We start from the raw sequence: 18809 nt of genomic DNA, 5'->3' as shown, positions 1-18809 counted from the left end.
AGGCACTGAAAATGGAATCCCAATTAAGGCACTCAGCAGATAGCTTAGTGCAGGACATTGTAAATACAACATAGATGGGAAAGAGAGAACCTGAGTGGGGGCACGAAGAAAGGAAGATTTTAATGGAAGAAAAAATATTTCAACAAATAGGGAAATAATCCCAGTAATAACAGACTAACATGAGATACGTGCCCATCTTCCTACATCTCGATCGCTTTACCTTTATGGGTAGGTGTGCGCAGCCAGGGTTGTGCACAGGTTATCTAGCCCAAGCTAGCAAGTCCAGCTAGCATGGGTAGTAGCACATGTGGGCTTCAGGACAAGCTAGTGAGCTGAGTGCATACTCAGGCCTTGTCTATACTTGCATGGAGATCAGTGCTCTGGCGATTGATCATCTGGGGTTTGATTTAGTGGGTCTAGTAAGGACCAGCTAAATCAAATGCTGAGCGTGCCACTCTGCAAGGTTGGGGGACCTCAGTGGGATGTGGGGACCTCAGTCTGAGCGCATGTAACTGTCCCTCAGAAGGCTCTTGCTCCTATTGGATAAGATGACTACTGCTGCCATCTATCAGAATTCTATCGTTAACACAGGCGGTGCTTTTGGCCCTAGGGTCTCTTCCCAATCCTACTAGCATTTGTAGTTGTACACTCTTAAAGTGTGGTGTGCACCATTGGCAGCTGTGAGGAGTCTGGCCAGCCCAGACCTCTGTCATGGCTGCAGGGAATGGCAGGGCCGAAGTTGAGTGAGGGGTGGTGCAGTCAGTCTGGTTAAGGGCAGTCTCGGTACTATGCTGGGCAGAATTGTCCCCGTGGCCTTTGTGCGGCAGTCCCAATGCCTCTCACTACGTTTCCATGTCTCCCTCCGCCCTGCACCACAGCAAAGGGGCTGCGGGGCCAAACCAGAGTGCCTGCACTGGGCAGTGAGACAGTCATTGCAGCTGGGTTCTGCATCACGGCTCTCCCCCTAGGGTCTGCCCAGCCTCGCACTGCTTCTTGCAGCCCCTGCAGGGATGGGTCATAGCGCTGCCCCTGGGCAGGCTAGGTGAGAAGGCGGGAGCCGACAACAACGTGGACACAGGTGCTGGAGTGGACAGCTGCCGTGAGGGGCGTCTCTACCGGGTTGAGTGTGTGTTTCACAGGAACAATTTCTTAGATTTCTGTGGCTAGAAGGACCCAGCCCCCAGATTATCTAGTCTGATCCCTGCACTTTGCCTGTTGTTACAATAGACTTCCCCCTAGCTTCTCATGGCCTTGATAGCTCTGCTGTGATGCTGACGAAACGCCTGAAGTCTGTGGATCCTCCTCCTTTCTGATTCCTACTGTTCTTAGGTCTGCCCAGCAGGGAAACAAAGGGAGAGGAGGGCATCTAAAGCTTGGACTTAATTATCCCTAGATGAGAAGGAGCAGTAAAGGACAGGGACATGGTGGTGGAATTAGAAGAAATCCGTAACCTAGATCACTGGGTTGTCCCTGGTGAAGGGAAAGGAGAGATGTACGGTATTTGTTTCTTCAGCCTTCTGCCATTTTAAATTTGTGCTTCAAGTCCTTCTAATGCCAGTAGTACAGTTCCTATTCCAGTTCCTACCCTGTGTTTACATACCCATGCCAGACCTACACTAAAGGGGAAGATTGAGTCAAGATACGCAACTCCAGCTATGTTAATCGCATAGCTGGAGTCAACATACCTTGTTTCAAGTTTCTGTGCTGGCTCTACAGCAAGAGGCCAATGGGAGCAAACGCTCCCGTTGGCTTCCCTTACTCCTTGCAAGAGCAGGAGTACTGACTGCCTATGGGAGCACCTTCTGAATCTAATTTAGCAGGTCTTAACTAGACCCACTAAATTGAACTCCAAAAGATCAATCACAGCAGTGTCAATCTTCTCCACTTAGTGAAAACATGGCCCCAGGGTGGTAAAGGGAGTGGAGAGGACAGCCACAAGGTTTGTGGTTAGAATAGGGCATTTGACTGCCATAATGGTAACACCTTTCCTCTTAATCCTTATGGTAGGCAGAGGGGATTAATGATGCATCAGCAAATTATAGCATCATGCTAGCAATTCTGCAGCTACATCTGAGGTGGCATTTTAGCTCGGCACATCAGATCTGTTAATTCTTCCTATTCCTCACTCTGGCATGACACTGCTTTCCTGAGAACATATTTCCCCTGTGTCACTGTTTGCAAAATTTTCCACGTTTCTACAAGTGTAGCTACATCCTGTGCAACTGCCATTGTCTACCAAGCGTGGCATTCTCCCTGTTGTCCCAGGAAGGGGTTTAATAAGGTGCTTTCTAATGTCATTCATGCACCGAGTTTTGTGATCTACAGTCTCTTTGGGTACGTCTAGACTACAGGCTTTTGTCGACAGAAGTTTTGTCGACAGATACTGTCGACAAAACTTCGGTCGACAAAGAGCGTCTAGACTACATTCAGTTCTGTCAACACAACAAGCTGCTTTGTCGACAAAACCCTGTAGTCTAGACACAACCCTAGATGCAATAACACCTTCTGTCGACAGAACTCTGTTGACAAATGTGTTATGCCTCGTAAAATGAGGTTTACCAGCATCGACAAAACTGCTGAGTTCTGTCGACGTTATGTCGACAGAACTCAGCAGTAGTGTAGACGCAGGTATAGTTTTGTCGACAAAAGTCTACTTTTGTTGACAAAACTCTGTAGTCTAGACACACCCTTTCTGGCTCAACCCGTTTGGTCCCCTTAAATCCCTTTTTGTTTCTTTTTAAAATGTAATTGTATTAGCTTTAATCCCTTGTGTCGGGCTGCCAGTCCTGGTCTCGACATACAGATCTCAAGGGGATTCTTTCTGCAGGACAGCCTGTGTGATATGGACCCAGCCTTCTTTACTACTGGGCCCAACAGAAGAGGCCATCTGACAGGGCTGGGATAGGGCAGGGGCAGAGAAATTGCAGAACTCCCAAGGGCAAGGCCAAGGGAAATGTGAAACTCATTGCCACGGGCGTTTTCTCCTTCCTTTCTCATAGAAGCGTGGAGGGGAAGGATGCTTGCTTCTGTGGTTCAGGTTTCCATGGAGACAGGTTATTCCCAAATCCCACTTACTGCAGGTTTTGTTGCTCCTTCCTCTTAGGGTTGCCCATGGGCCCTTTCTTACAAGGGATACCCTTGATGTCTCATCTCCGCACAACATGCTCTGGGGTTGCTGAGTCCTGCAAAAAGCAGCAAGAAATATCCCTGGTGAATGCGAGTGAATATTGCTTAGTAATATTACTGATGCTGATGGTGATAGTGGGAGAACAGGGTGCTAAGAAAACAGTCCCCTTTTTTTGAAATACAATGTTGGCAACCTTAGCTTCGAGCATCTATCGCCAGCCATTGCTACTGACCAGGTGCTGGGCCTGATGAACCAGCCATCTGACTGAGCCTGTTAGTTCTTGTGGATGAGACTGGTTCAATTTGTGGCTGTTCCAAAGACTTTTGGGGGCAGGTCATTTACTCTCTGTGAGTTCTCAGTTCTCCATCAGTCACATGGGATGCTACTATTCCCTTTGGCAGACTTGTCTCTATAGGCAGTTGGGCGGGACAGGTTTTCTCTCGTTTGGGTCTCTCTACTGCCCCTAGCACACTGGGGCAATTTTCTCATTCGGGCCCTCTAAGTGCTGCTGTACAATATATAACAATCCCATTCAGAAGCCATTGCAGAAAATGAGTGCGCCCATTGCATATATCTGGGAACAGAACTCCCTCTGTGTTACTGTGCTTGACTTCATTAATTTTCTATTGTTGGGCCCTGCCATCTCTTGCCAATCTATTTATTCCTCGGTTTCTCTCCACCGAGTGCTAATTTGTCACAGTTATTGCTCATCTTTTTCTGCTCCTGGCTATGCTTGTTGCATTGTCTCACCGCTCTAGTGACTTTCAGTTGAGCAGTGTTTGGAGTTTTTAAAACGCCGCTACTTCTGAACCGTGGAGATTTTAACGTCATGCCTACGCTAAAGGAATAAAAATATTCTGCGCCCAGGGGTCATGTCTCTCATCAGTCTCTCATAAATGTATTTAAAAAAACTGTGCTGGTTTTTTTTTTAAGTTTTTTTAAAAAGTTCCTCGCTCTAAATACACAGTGGGTGCCGTAAGGATCCTAAATATGATGTATTCCAGCAGAATGTGAATGCACAACACATGCTACCAAAACCACTTACTCCAAAGTACAGTCTTGCTAAGGCCCAGTTGTTGCAAACCTCTGTGCACATGTTCAACTTAAAGCATGTGAGTGGCCCTTTTGATGTCATGGGTGCTACTCAGCATAGTTAAAGTTGGGGGTGGGGGAGTTCAGGGCCTTAATTACAGTCAGGTGCTCTTAGTGATGATGTTTAATTCGTTCATTATGATTAGCACTGGGCTAGCATCCCAGAAGGCAAGAAACTCATCCACAATTCAAAATGCTACACACAGGGGCTACGTCTAGAGTGCATCCCTCTGTCGACAGAGGGATGCAAATCAAGCACGTTGAAATTGCTAATGAAGCAGGGATTTAAATATCCCGTGCTTAATTAGCATAAAAATGGCCACCACTTTTTTTTTAAATGGAGCTTTTTCGGAAAAAAACAGCATTCTAGATGCAGATCTGTCGAAAATAAACCCTTTTTCAACAGATCCTGTAAACCTCATTTTTTGAGTCTAGACTGCCATTTTTTTTTTAAAGCTCCATTTCAAAAAAAAGTGGTGGCCATGTTTATGCCAATGAAGCACAGGGTATTTAAATCCCTCCTTCATTAGCAATTTCAATGTGCCTAATCTACATCTCTGTCGACAGAGGTGTAGTCTAGACATAGCCAAGAATACTCTTTGCTTCAGAGACTTTAGGGCCTGAGAGTCAGACAGGAGGCAGCAGGTGAACAAAGCATAGAGGCAGGTGGGGAGGGCGAGGTAACAGTGAAGTGTGGGGAGGGCGAGGTAACAGTGAAAAATGAAAGTCTCAGCACATTGTTTATCTTGTGCTCCTGTGGGAGTTTTGTTTTCTTCTGCCTCCTCCCCACTGCACTGCAGTTCCAAGCATACCCGCTCATGCGTTCTCTCTCTCTACAGATCCTTAGCTTCACCTGTCATTTAGTATGCATCCTTTCCAAACAGGATGATTTTTGAAAGCAAAGAGGAGAGTAGTGTTGCTATTTTGTGGTAGCACCGAACAGCCCCAGTCAGGGACCGGGATCTTGCTTTGTTAGGTGCTGTACAAACAGAACAAGACATTCCCTTACCCGAAGAGCTTACAATCTAAATATAAGGGTAGGTCTGCACTTAAATTGCACAGCTGTGGCACACCAGTGTAGACATGAGCTATGCTGCATCAATGTAGGTAATCCACCAGACCGAGAGGTGATAGGTAGGACAGTGGAAGAATTCTTCCATCTACCTAGTACTGACTATACAGGGGTTTTAAGTCAGAATAGCTGTGTCTCTAAGAGGTATGGATTTTTTCATGTCCCTGAGACTCGTAACTACGCCAATCTAAGTTCCAATGTAGACCAGCCCAGAGACAGCCAATGGGTGGATACAGGCTGGCAATCAGAAGAGCACAAGGAAAATGGGATGAAACTGGTAAGCATCAGGGATGGTAGTCTTTCCACCCTTGCTGTCTATCCGTTGTTGGGTTTTTTTGTTGTAGGCATCATGGGAAAGGAGTTTTAAGGAGGATGTGAAGGTGAACGATGAGGTGGCTTTGTGGATGGTTCTGTGAGCTCCTCCCATGCGTGAGGCACAGCGTAGGTGGAGGCACAGTGGTGCTTGTATGCAGGTTTAGCAAGTGGATATCGAAGGCTGGCATTGCTGGCTGATCAAAGGCCAAGAATCCATGTTTGTAGCATGTGAGAAGTGATAGGTAGGTTGGGATAGGCTGTGGAGGGCCTTGTGAATAAAAGCAAGTAGTATGTGTTGGATCAACTGGTGCTTTAATGTGCTTGCATTATTTCCATTGGCCAGTTATTGAGATGGCTTTGCATTCGGTACTTCCCTTGGTAGCTTTCACATAGAATCATGGGAAGGATCTCAAGAGCTTGTCAAGTCTACCCCACTAGCCAAGGCAGGATTGATGCATAACATGTTGTGCTACTGAAACATGCCACAACTTACCCATGGTAGACAATGAAGATTTGTTGGAGGGGCATTTTATAATGGTTCATATCTTCCCCCCACATTAGGAGCATCAGATGCCTGCGAAATATCATCCACTGGAACCTGATCACCACGTTCATTCTGCGGAATGTGATGTGGTTCCTGCTTCAGATGATTGATCATAACATACATGAAAGCAATGAGGTATGTGATGTGGCAACAGTATCCACTTGTCATGAGTGTAGGGAGCACGGTTATTTATTTATTTAGATATATAACAATGCTACAAAGGGTAATATCCATATGCTCTCTGAACCTTTAAAATAACTTTAGAAAGATTGAGTGCATAAATAATGCGTTGATTAAATAAATATTCATATCTTTCCACTCACTGAATATTCATAACCTGAGCTATAGTCTCTCTCTCTCTCTCATTCCCGCTCTCTCACTGATGAATGCACAAATAAAACTTTGATTTTTGGTTACCTTGTATGTTGCTGAATTGACAGTGCATTATGGTCTAAGGGAAAGTAATATAATCTAATGTATTGAAAACAGATGAAGGAGAGCAGTATGCTCTGTCCATCCCATTATATCAAAGCATGGATGCCTATAATGAGTAAAGTGGGTTTGTATTTACTCCTGTGCCTTTAGCATATTACCTGAGACTCTGGCTCATGCAAAATTTGCATTAAATTCGGACACTGTTGTGTCAGTACGTGATATGACATTTATCAACTTGGTCGTTCAGGGCTTGATTGATTCTCCACTCATGACTGACTTTGAGAACGACTTTAGTCATTGGTATCAATGGGACACTTAGGGTACGTCTAGACTACAGACTTTTGTCGACAGAGGCTTTTTCGACAGATACTGTCGACAAAGCCTCTGTTGACAAAGAGCATCTAGACTTCAGCCAGTTCTGTCGACAAAGCAAGCCGCTTTTTCAACAAAGAGTCTAGACGCTATCTTTTGATAAAGCACAGTGTGGATGCAATAGCGCCTTTTTTCGACATAAGCCTGTCGACAAAACTGACAAGCATTATTCCTTGTAGAATGAGGTTTACCACTGTCGACAAAACTTGGCAGTAGTGTAGACACAGGTATAAAGGAGGTCGGTATCATTCTTCCTGTGTCACAATGATACTTGGAAGACTGGAAGAAAGATAAAGTGCCAGTATTTTAAAAGAGAGTAAACAGGATGTCCCAGGAATCATAGGCTTGTCAATCTGATGGTGATTCTGAGCAAGATAATGGAGCCGCTGATATGAGACTTGAGTAATATAGTTTTAAAGGAGGGTAATATTATTGATTCTAGTCAACCTCTTTTGGGTGGGACTACCAGTTTGGTCGATAAAGCTAACAGTGTTGGTGTAATATGCTTAAACTTCTTCTAAGGCATTTGACTGAATACTTCTGACATTTGTGATTTAAAAAAAACCTAGAAAGATAAAATCATCACGGCCCACATTAAATGGATTAAAATCTGTTTAAACGATAGGGCTCAAAATGTAATTGTAAATGGGGAAATCAACATCAAAGAAGCCTATTTCTAGTGGGGTCCCTTAGGGATCAGTTCTTGGCTCTGTGCTATTTAGCATATTTATGGATCCGGATAAAAACATAAAATAAAGTTTGCAGATGACCTACAAATTGGGGGAGGGATAAATATTGCAGAGGGCTGGTTACTGATATCGAGTGATTCAGATTGCTTTCTAAGCTGAGCTCAAGCAAACAATATTCTTGAATGTCGGAAATTGTATACATCTAGGAAGAAAGAATATAGACCATGCTTACTGACTAACCTGGGAAGCAGTGACCATGAGAGAGATTTGGGGGCTGTAGTGGATAGGCATCTGAAGGTGAGCTCCCAGTGTGATGCTGTGGCCCAAAGGATTAAAGCGATCTTCAGATTCGTAAAAGAGGAGAATTTCGAGTGGGAATCCAGAGGTTATTTTTCTTCTGCATCTGGCATGGAATGAATGGCTCGTGGAATAGGGTGTTCACGGGACCACAATTCAAGAATGATGTTGATATATTGGAGAGGGTTCACAAAAAGAAATACAATGATGAAAGGATTTGAAAATGTGCCTTTATAGTAATAGAGCTCAAGGTATTAAGTTTAGAAAAGAGAGTTAAAGAGTGAGCTGATTATGGTCTATCAGTACCTACATGGGGAACACATTTTTAATAACAAGTTCTTGAGTCTAGCAGAAAAAGGCATCAGACAATCCAATGGCTGTAAGTCAAAGCTAGACAAAAGCGGTGAGGAGTCCTGTGGCACCTTATAGACTAACCAAAGTAGTACTTCGGTTAGTCTATAAGGTGCCACAGGACTCGTCGCCGCTTTTGCAGATTCAGACTAACACGGCTACCCCTCTGATACTTGACACCAAAGCTAGACAAATTCAGGTTGGAGCGAAGGCATATACAGGCAGTCCCTGACTTACGCGGATCCGACTTATGTCGGATCTGCAGTTACAAACGGGGCTGCCCCGGAGTACACGGACTGTGGGACCTCGCGGTCCCGCCTCCCGTGTACTCTGGGCGAGAAAAGCTGCTGCTCCGCGTCTCCCTGGTCTGCAGACCAGGAAGACGCGGAGCAAAGCCGGAGAGGAGCTCGGGCAGCAAAGCCACGGGGGGGGGCTCGGGCAGCGAGGCAGCCCAGGCGCGCCTGGGCTGCCCCGCTGCCGGCTTCCCCGAGGCTTTGCAAAGCCGCAGGGGAAGCCGGCAGCGGGACAGCCCAGACGCCCCGCGGCTGTCCCGCTGCCGGCGTCCTCAGAGGCTTTGCTCCCCGTCTCCCTGGTCTGCTGGTCTCCAGCAGACCAGGGAGACGGGGAGCAAAGCCTCGGAGGACCCAGGCGGCGGGACCGCGGTGCGTCTCGGTCCGCCGCCCGCGTCTTCATGGTCTGCTGGGGTGGGGGGGGGGGCGCAGCTAGTACGCCCCCCCCCCAGCAGACTAGGCTTTTCTCTGGACGCCTGTGGCAGAGCAGCTGGGGCGCTGCCGGTTGGTCCCGCAGCGCCACTCTGGGCGCTACTGGACCAACCCAGCAGCACCCCAGCTGCTCTGCCCCAGGTGTCCTGATTTAGCCGCTGCTGAAACTGACCAGCGCTGACTACAGGAAGCCCGAGGCAGAGTTGCTCTGCCCCGGGCTTCCTGGAATCAGCTGCTGATCAGTTTCAGCAGCAGCTGACTTGGGGACGCTTGGGGTTCTTAAGTTGATTCTGTATGTAAGTCAGAACTGGCGGTCAGTTTCAGCAGCGGCTGAATCTGGACGCCAGTTCCGACTTACATACAGATTCAACTTAAGAACAAACCTACAGTCCCTATCTTGTATGTAACCCGGGGACTGCCTGTATTGTTAAGATTGACAGTAATTGACTGTTAGAACAGTATTCAAAGGTTGTGATGGATTGTCCATCACTCATAATTTTTAAATCCAGAAGAGAATGTTTTTCTAAGAGATCTGCTCTATGAATTATTTTGGAGAAGTTCTTGGGTCTGTTATATAGGAGGTCAGACTAGATGGTTAGAGTAATCCCTTCCGGCTATGGAATCTGAGTTTTACTTCTGATTTCATGGAAATAGAGGTAGTCCGAAGCAGAGCAATTTTAAAAAAGCAAGAACAACCCAACCAGGTTTAAAATACTCTTGGATTTGTCTGTTCCAGCCCTGGTGTCGGTGTATTACAACGATCTACAATTATTTTGTGGTGACCAACTTCTTCTGGATGTTTGTGGAAGGCTGCTATTTACACACTGCAATAGTGATGACTTACTCCACAGATAAGCTGAGGAAATGGGTCTTCCTCTTCATAGGATGGTGTAAGTTCTGGGTACTTTAAAATGACTCTGTTATGTGACTACCAGTGGTGAAGAAGCAATAGAACCAAGAAATCCCATGAGGTGATATTTTTGTCATTCAAATCCAACCCCATTTGCCCAATGCAAATATCAGGTCAGGTTGTGTTCAACGTTGACATTTAAATAAACTTTACTGGCAGCTCACCGCGGCCAATGAATGAAAAGCTATCGCTGAGGTCTGTGTCGTTCACTCAGATCGTTGTGATTTTTATTTCCAACCGTGGCTCGGGTAAAAGCAGGAACATCAGCAGTTTCAGGGTGTAGCGGTTCACGGTGTTGTTTCAAGTTGATCAACCACCCCTAAATTGTCTCTTCATTTTGTGTTTAACATACACGACGCTTGGCACAGCAGGAAACAGGAGACACTGTTCCTGACCTGACAGACCCCTTACAGCCTTAAGACAGACAAAACAAATCAGACCAAAGGAAAAACATTTCAGCATGGAGTTAATTGGGCCTCATTCTGTGCAGGCACAACGTTGCCGCTGCATTTGAGGTCACCAGGGGCTACCCCATCTTCCTAAGACGCAGCCTAATAGCGGATGTAGGGATGTAAATAGCAGTTTAAAAAGTTAACTGGTTAAATGATTAAAATTATATCATTAAACTAGTTAATCATTAGTCAAGATCAGGACCAGCACAGGGCAGCTAGGTCTGGTGTCCCACTGGGGCTGCAGTTCTTATTCTCCCATGCTCCTGCAGCTTTTTTTTGTCCCCTCTCTGTCCCAGAGCACTCAGAGGAGCCACAGTGCTTTTGTAAACTGTGCCAGCTCCTCCAAGGACCTGTCCTGGAAGCAAGAGGTCACTGAAGCACAAGATGCTTCAGCCACGTCCCCTTTTCCCTGGGAACCTACCTTAGGAGGGGAGTAGCAAAGTGCTGACTACACTGACTCTTAGGATTCCTTCTATGTGATGGGAATTCTCCACCAGCCAGCTACTCATCAGCTTCTTGCCAAGGGACTGGCACAAAATAAACATAATGAGGGCAAGGATCTTGCCCCCTGAATCTGGGCACAAATCACACGGTAAAGCAGTAGATGTGAAAGCAGAGGCAACAGTGCTACAGATACAGGAGGCTTATGGATGTAGCCAGTCGTATATCAGGAGATTAAATTCCCAGTAATGGGACTTCTGCCTTAGTGCATTTGCAGGTTGCTGGGAGCGAGACATGCAAAGCAAACTCATGGGCTTGCTGAGATTTCAGAATCATTTTAAAAAGCTGCCCACAGGACACATGGGGGGTCGTGTTGGGGGTCGTGGAGTGCTCCAGTGCAGCTGGGAGAAATCGCATTCTTCCGAGAATTCTAGAGTAACATCGGAACTGGGCAAGAGCCAGAGCATGGGAGAATTCCTCATTGCTGCCCTCGTCCTTGGGAAGGTTGATTTCCAGACTTCCCACCCAATCCATACGGTAGTATAAAACCATAAGGAGATTGTAGTCTAGTAATACGCTCCCTAGACAGCTCAATCTGACTTGAAGGTATTGCAGGGTACAAAGAAAATTTTTATGATTCATTCAAAATCTCCTGCTGTTTCTCAAGTAGCTTTTTAATTTTTTCTAGAACACTGGCAAAACAGCTGTGAAAAGATTTCACCTTGTTAGGACTTCTGTTTCTTTTACTCAAAAGTAGTTAGCAGTCACAGGGGCCTTAGGTCTATAGACCATGACAAAAGGCAGATATCAGCATGACTTCTTATGCCTCCCTCCCCCTCATTCCCAACACACACATACTGATAGTGTTCGATCACTAATGTGGTGGACTGTGACTTTTTTTGGGTTTTTTGTAGGTATTCCTTGCCCAATCATTGTGGCCTGGGCCATTGGAAAACTCTATTATGAAAATGAACAGTAAGTAATGTGCATGGTTTTATGTATGTGAGGCTATATAAAGAAGTTACCAGACAGCATAAACCAGAAAACAATGTGCTAAAATTTGCATAAACTATGGAGATGAAAACTAACAACAGTGGCTGTTTTCTTCCCAGTGATCTTCAGAACTGAGAACTTCAAAAAGTTCAGAGCTCAGTTTTAGTTAACACCCCAAAGTTCAAAGGCTTCTCTCAAACTCCTGGGCCAGATCCCTAAATCCGTCCTGAATTGTTTTTATTCCCCTTTTGTTCAGGCAAAACTCCTTCAGTGGGACAGGGTTAAAAACTACTGAGTGAAGGGTTTAGCCTCTTGAGTTCACAGAACTGGGTTGTAACGCTTCCAAGAACAGTCTTTGTAGTATTGCAGCTTGATCCTAGTAAATAAAGTGTCCGTGTACTGGTATTGATCCTGTGCAACAGAGCTATGAGGAGGACACAGTAATATGGGAAGGACAGAAAGCACAAGTGAATCTGATTTTACATTGAGAGCAACTGTACAGAGCCACCAAGTTATCCCTGCCTCTTAGCAGGAAGAATTCTGCCGCATTAATCAATAGGGATCCGGCTTAAGCTCCTTGTCCTCACAGACACATTCATCACTGCTCACACTCCATTCCTTTTTGCCTCATGTGCTAGCACATACGGCAGTGACCACATAGGGGGATTGCATTAGTCTGACTCAATGTGGAGGATGGTGCCCAGTGCTTAGCTGTTTTTGCACCCGTATATACCTCGCTTCCATTCACATTTGCAGTGGGGTACAGTAACCTTGCACACCCTGCTGTATTCCCATTATGTGCTCAGTGTCATTTTTCCAAATGAGTTCCTTTTGGGCAAGATTGTAGCTCCTCCGGTCATCCGCCCACTCTACTAGGTATCTAGAAATGCTAATGAGCAGGAGCATAAAGCACCTTGGAATGTGCCCTTCAGGCACCCATTAGAGAGGGTGAGGATACGGGTACTTCTGCAAGAGACTGTGACAGTGGGCACCCCAAAGGTGCTGTTATCCACGACATTATACCCATAGAACCATACAGATACAGTAAAGCTCGCATAAAGCTCGCATTTTACCCATAGAACCATACAGATAGGCTACGTCTACACTGGCATGATTTTCCGGAAATGCTTTTAACAGAAAAGTTTTCAGTTAAAAGCATTTTTGGAAAAGCGCATCTAGATTGGCAGGACGCTTTTCTGCAAAAGCACTTTTTGCGAAAAAGCGTCCATGGCCAATCTAGATGCGCTTTTCCACAAAAAAGCCCCGATCGCCATTTTCGCGATCAGGGCTTTTTTGCGGAAAACAAACCTGAGCTGTCTACACTGGCCCTTTTGCGCAAAAGTTTTTCGGAAAAAGACTTTTGCCAGAACGGGAGCAGCATAGTATTTCCGCAAAAGCACTGACAATCTTACATGAGATTGTCAGTGCTTTTGCGGAAATTCAAGCGGCCAGTGTAGACAGCTGGCAAATTTTTCCACAAAAGCAGATGATTTTGCGGAAAACCTTGCCAGTCTAGACACAGCCATATAGTAAAGCTCGCCACCTGGACCTGGGGTACTGCTGAGCCCTTACACCCACCTGCCTGACTTCCCTTTCTCGCTGTGCTGCTGTGAGGAGTGGCAGAGCCGCTCCCAGTTCTACACTTCCAGAGGCATCCACACAGGTAGGGACACACCCAGCTACATGGACAGGCTGCCCCTCTGACTAGCCACTGCATGAACCAACAGCAGGAAGGCTAAAGCCAAGGTCACTCTCAGCTCTCCAAGCACACACCCAACTCTGGAGCATACACTCAAAGTTGTACCACGTTGCACTGCATGGGAACATGCAACAGCCTTTGCCCCTGTTTCCCACACACTTTCTGTTTCCCACACTCTACTCCAACTCACTGGTTTAGCTAAAGCAAAAACAAGCTTATTAACGACAAAAGACAGATGTTCCGTGGTTACAAGTGATAGTGAACCGAGCATAGAAGATTGCCTAGTAAATAAACAAAACTGCAGCCTAAGTTTAAAATGCTAGGAAGACAGGATATGATGTAACAAACTCTCACCCTGGCTGATGATACGAGCAGGCTGCAGATTCTTAAGGAACAATCTGCACTTGTTTTACAGTTTGGAATCCCCAGGTCATAAGAACATAAGAAAAACCGTACTGGGTCAGTCCAAAGGTCCATCTAGCCCAGTATCCTAGCTTACAACAGTGGCCAATGCCAGGTACCCCAGAGGGAATGAATAGAACAGGTAATCATCAGGTGATCCCTCCCCTGCCACCCATTGCCAGCTTCTGACAGATGCTATAGGCACCATTCCCAACCTCCATGAATTTATCTAGTTCTTTTTTTAAACCTGTTAAAGTCCTGGTCTTTACAACATCCTCTGGCAAAGAGTTCCACAAGTTGACTCTGCATTTTTGCTTTTGTTTGTTTTAAACCTGCTACCTATTAATTTCACTTGGTGACCCCTAGTTCTTATGTTATAGGAACAAGTAAATAACTTTTCCGTATTCACTTTCTCCACACCAGTCATGATTTTATAGTCCTCTATCATATCCCTTCTTTGTCTCCTCTTTTCTAAACTGAAAAGTCCCAGGTTTTTTAAAATCTCCCTTCATATGGCAGCTGTTCCAAACCCCTAATAACGTTGTTGCCCTTTTCTGAACTTTTTCCGGTGCTAAAATACCCTTTTTGAGATGAGGTGACCGCATCTATACACAGTATTCAAGAAGTGGGCGTACCATGGATTTATATAGAGGCGATAAGATTTTCTCTGTCTTATTCTTCATCTCCTTTTTAATTATTCCTAATATTCCGTTTGCTTTCAAACACGGCTAGAAATCCCATTAGCCTGGGTTCAGCACGTCTCCCATTCAGTTCAGGTGTTTCCAGGAGTGAACTTGTATGGGGAGTGAGGAACAACAGATGCTATCACTCCCTGCCTTTTATAGCTTTAGCATATGGCAGGAACCCTTTGCCCCAAACCTCAGTTTGTGGAAAAACACTGACATACCAAGATGGAGTTCAAAGTCATGTGGCCTGGTCATAGCAGCCATTAGTTAGTGGCTCTCTGGAGGGTGTTCAGGTGACAGATAAGCTTCTCTTAAAACCTATTGTTTTCTCTAATGGCTCATTACCCTGAATGGGCCATTCCCCAATCATATCTAGAGTGAAATCATCTTGCCTAGTGGGCATCACCCAGATGACACTACATTTGAAATACAGATATAGTCAGTATTCATAACTTGAGATACAAAAATGATGCATGAATGCAAATAAGATAATTGTATTTGGCAAACAGTAACTTTTCCAATAGTATCTTACATGACCTGCCTGGCATAAAATACATCATATTTTAGAGACAATCATATCATGATAATATCACAATAGCATATGTGAGGTGCAGTGTCACAAAAAGAGTAGCTGAGAAGGGAATGAAGCTATTAAATGAATTATCTTCTTTAGTTTATATTTATGTTATACACAGGGTAAGACTTAGCATACCTTAATGAACTAAAACAAAAGCAAGAGACGAATTGTTTGCCAGGGCTTTGCTGACTGTTGTAGATATACAAGCAGTTTGTAGGATATTACATTAGTTTAATCAGGAAGTACATCTAATAAGTCCTAACTGGAAAAATTAAAGCACAGATCAAAACATTTTTAATCAAAAGTCTGCTTTGCTCTAACTCCTTCTGGATGAGCCAGCCCAAATGTCCAGACTAAATTCTGTTTGTGACTGTTCCAGAAACATTGCCTTGTGCTGAAAATATGCAGAGATAATGGCTGAAATTTGGACTCCATAAATCTGTGCACATATGAGGTTCAGAATAAAACTTGATTTTTGCTTCTGAGAAATTAAGTGAAATCAATTCTGCCAAGCCTGACTGACTCTTATGGTCACATGGTATTTGCTCAGCCTATCCAAAGGTGGAGAAATAACGTGATTTCTCCCACATGAGCTCACCTATCGAATCAAATCCAGATGCGAAATACGTAACAAGCAGCAGCCTCCAAAAATATTCAGATAATGGAGAGTAGGGAGTGGGGAATCTCCACAGGTTCTTATGGATTGTCCGTAGCCAAAGACAAAATGTGAGCACATCACTATTGGTTTGGAGAAGCCATCTGAAATGTAACCAAGGCAGATTGGAAGGACTTTTGTGTTTCAAGCTGTTACAGTGTTAAAGTGCTACATAGTCCTGTATTTTGTTTAAACACAAAAGATGACAAAGTCGATAAGAATGCAGCCACCAGAAAGAATAAATATGCTTAAAAATGACTGATTCCATAAAACCAAATGAAAAGATCCTGATTTTACCTGCGTTAAAGCTTTTGATTAATATAGAGACAAATCTAATTTGGGATGATTGAAAACCTCCTGGCTAGAGGTTAGCTGTGTGATACACTTTGGCTCCCCTCTGTAATACAATTTGGCTCCCCTCCAGAAGAGAAGTACTTTAGGCACTGTGTAAGACCAACCAACAGGTGATGAAAAGCTACTTCAGGAGCAATTTCAGTGTAAAGATCAGAGCAATAATAAAGGTCCCATTAACAATGTTGAAAAACAGTGATATTCGAGTTATATAAAGTCCTATGAGGGAAGAATGGGGGAATATTAATGAGTGTTGTTCAGCGTGCAGGTGTTCCTATTTGTTTCAGCCTAATGAGACCTACTTCTATGGCTTGTCCTCCCCAACTCTGAGGAAAAAATGTTCGTTCTTAGAGGAGGGTGAGAGGAAGCGGGGAATGGGTGGAATGCAGATGTTGGTTTTAGCAGTTTTTTTCAGGGGTCTCCAATACAGATAGAATTGTCACACACTCCACTGGGAAGCCCAAATAAAATAAGAACGTTCCTGGGATTAGGAGGTGAGTTTTCCAGGGTTTTGGTGGTAGTGGTGGGGTTCTTTTAACTGTGTAGCTTTCATTTCAGAGTTGGAGCCTTAGTTTGAATCTAAAGATGAAAATGAACTTAGGTAAAGGGAGAAAATCGAGATCTCTGAATTATACCAGTTGCACTGACCCGTGCTACCTTATATCAACTCAAGTATAAATTCTTGAGGGAAAGGATTGTCGTTTTGTTGTATATTTGTGCAGAGAGATCCTGGTCCATGACTGGGGCTCGAAGAAACTACAGTACTTCAGTATAAATAATACTTTTATTCTGTGCTATATGAAATCTACGCTAGAATGGATGTCCTTGTTCCAAAGAACACAGGCAATAACTTCTTCCCTCAAAATCTCAGGGCATTAGCTGCTGCCTCTTCACAGGCTGCTCTTGGTCTTTGAGTTCCTTCATATGCCCCAGTCAAATTCATTATTAGTCCCACTGGGATTCCTTAACTACCACCAGCAGCTTTCCAAAAGGCCCTTACCTGAAAGTCTCATAATAATTCAGTTCTTTTTCCTTGGTAGCATCCTCAAAACCTTCCAGGGCCTGGCAGATTCACTGAAACTCTTATGTTTCCTTCCCTTGATATATCTCACAATTCCCTTCTCTGCCTCCACACTACTCCACACGTCACTCTTTTTCTCTTCTATGTCATTTGTGGTCGAGTATTGGGTGAGGGGGGGTCTCACTTCCAGTTGGATAATAATTTGGGCAGCAAGAAACAACTCTTTCCAATTCCTTCTCTCAGCACCAAATTTTGGATTGAGGGAGGAGGGAGAATAGTTATCAGATTGCACAAAGCTACCGGTATGTTGTGTGCAAGTGGAAATAACATTTGAATAGCTTATCTGACCACTTAGTGCAGATGATTCCAAATGATCTCATTCAGTCTGATTTTATTGCGGCTGTCAGGTGGAGAAAAGGCAAGGGCAGCATGAATTCTGATATCTGATGTAGTACGGCATGAATTCTGACGTTTGAGAACTCTCACACCTGTTACATTTCGCAATGTTTCTCTAATAAGAAAATATTCTTCTCAACGTGTGTCATGGATGCGGTGCCAGTGACAAATATATCCTCTTTGGTTAGGTGCTGTTAGCAGGTGTCCCCCATATTAGAGGAGACTTTTTGCCACTCTAATGCTTAAAATAATTCTTCTTGACTGATGCTTTTCTGAGTTCCTTGGGGTAGAATTATGGAACCGTTGGGTTAGAAGGGACTGCAAGGGTCATCTAGTCCAGTGGTTTTCAAACTATGGGTCACGACCCAGTCGTGGAATGTCAGGCACTGGGTCTTGTTGCTGCAGGGTATCTGATGGACCAGTGGGAGTTTCTAAGACAGGCTGCCTGCCTCTCCTGGCACTGCAGACTGTGCTGTGTCCCAGAAGCAGCCGGTAATAGGCCTAGTTCCTAGGTGGAAAGGGGAAGAGTGCACAGAGGCCCTCACTGCTCCTGCCCTGAGCACTAGCTCCGCACTCCCATTGGCTGGGAACCTTCTGCTGGCTGCTTCTGGGGTGCAGCATGGTCTGCGGTGCTAGGAGAGGCAGAGAGCTGCCTTAGCACCCAGCTGCACCGCTGACCGGGAACCGCTCAAGGTAAGCCCCTCCTGGCCCAGCCCTAACCTCTCCCACCAAAGCCGGAGCCCCCTTCTGCATCTCAAAACTGTCATTGGAGCCCACACTATAGTCAAGTTATGTCGGGTCACGGCATCAACACTTTTCTTCAACTGGGTCGTGAGAAAAAAAGTTTGAAAACCGCTGGCCTAGTCGAAACCCCTGGCCAAGATGCAGGGTAGGGGTTGTTATTTACGATATGACTGTTCTGTACTATACAATTGGGGCCTCAAGCTGGATCTGTCGCTGTTGTCTGGATGGTAAACTCCCTAGCATAGGAAATGTCTTTATTATTATGCCTTGGGCAGCACCAAGCACAGCATCTTTGCTTCACACATGATCAGATGTTGCAATGCACCATGGCCATGCACGAATTGACCACCTGGCTGTCTATGAAATCACCACAGTAAAAGGGAATAGAAGACCTACCTCTGAACTCCAAAAAGGTCATGTCACTTGATTTGGGTTGCAAACTCACAAGACACATGTAAGAGTCCTT

General features: G+C 45.0%; 1 protein-coding gene across 3 annotated transcripts in view; it reads left to right on the top strand.

Annotated features, from left to right (window-relative positions):
• Positions 1 to 18809, top strand: part of CRHR2 (corticotropin releasing hormone receptor 2) — a 274002-nt gene that overhangs the window by 193315 nt on the left and 61878 nt on the right. For all 3 annotated transcript variants that reach the window (XM_075922873.2, XM_075922874.2, XM_006120580.5), the window contains 3 exons: positions 6168 to 6285; positions 9753 to 9906; positions 11734 to 11794. In XM_075922873.2, the coding sequence (XP_075778988.1) occupies positions 6168 to 6285; positions 9753 to 9906; positions 11734 to 11794 (333 nt within the window). The remainder of the gene's footprint in view (positions 1 to 6167; positions 6286 to 9752; positions 9907 to 11733; positions 11795 to 18809) is intronic.

This window comes from Pelodiscus sinensis, chromosome 2, assembly GCF_052426305.1.
Source record: "Pelodiscus sinensis isolate ZL-2025 chromosome 2, ASM5242630v1, whole genome shotgun sequence".
Classification (NCBI taxonomy): domain Eukaryota; kingdom Metazoa; phylum Chordata; order Testudines; family Trionychidae; genus Pelodiscus; species Pelodiscus sinensis.
Note: the sequence above shows the minus strand (reverse complement) of the source record. Positions and strands in the feature narration are given on the sequence as shown.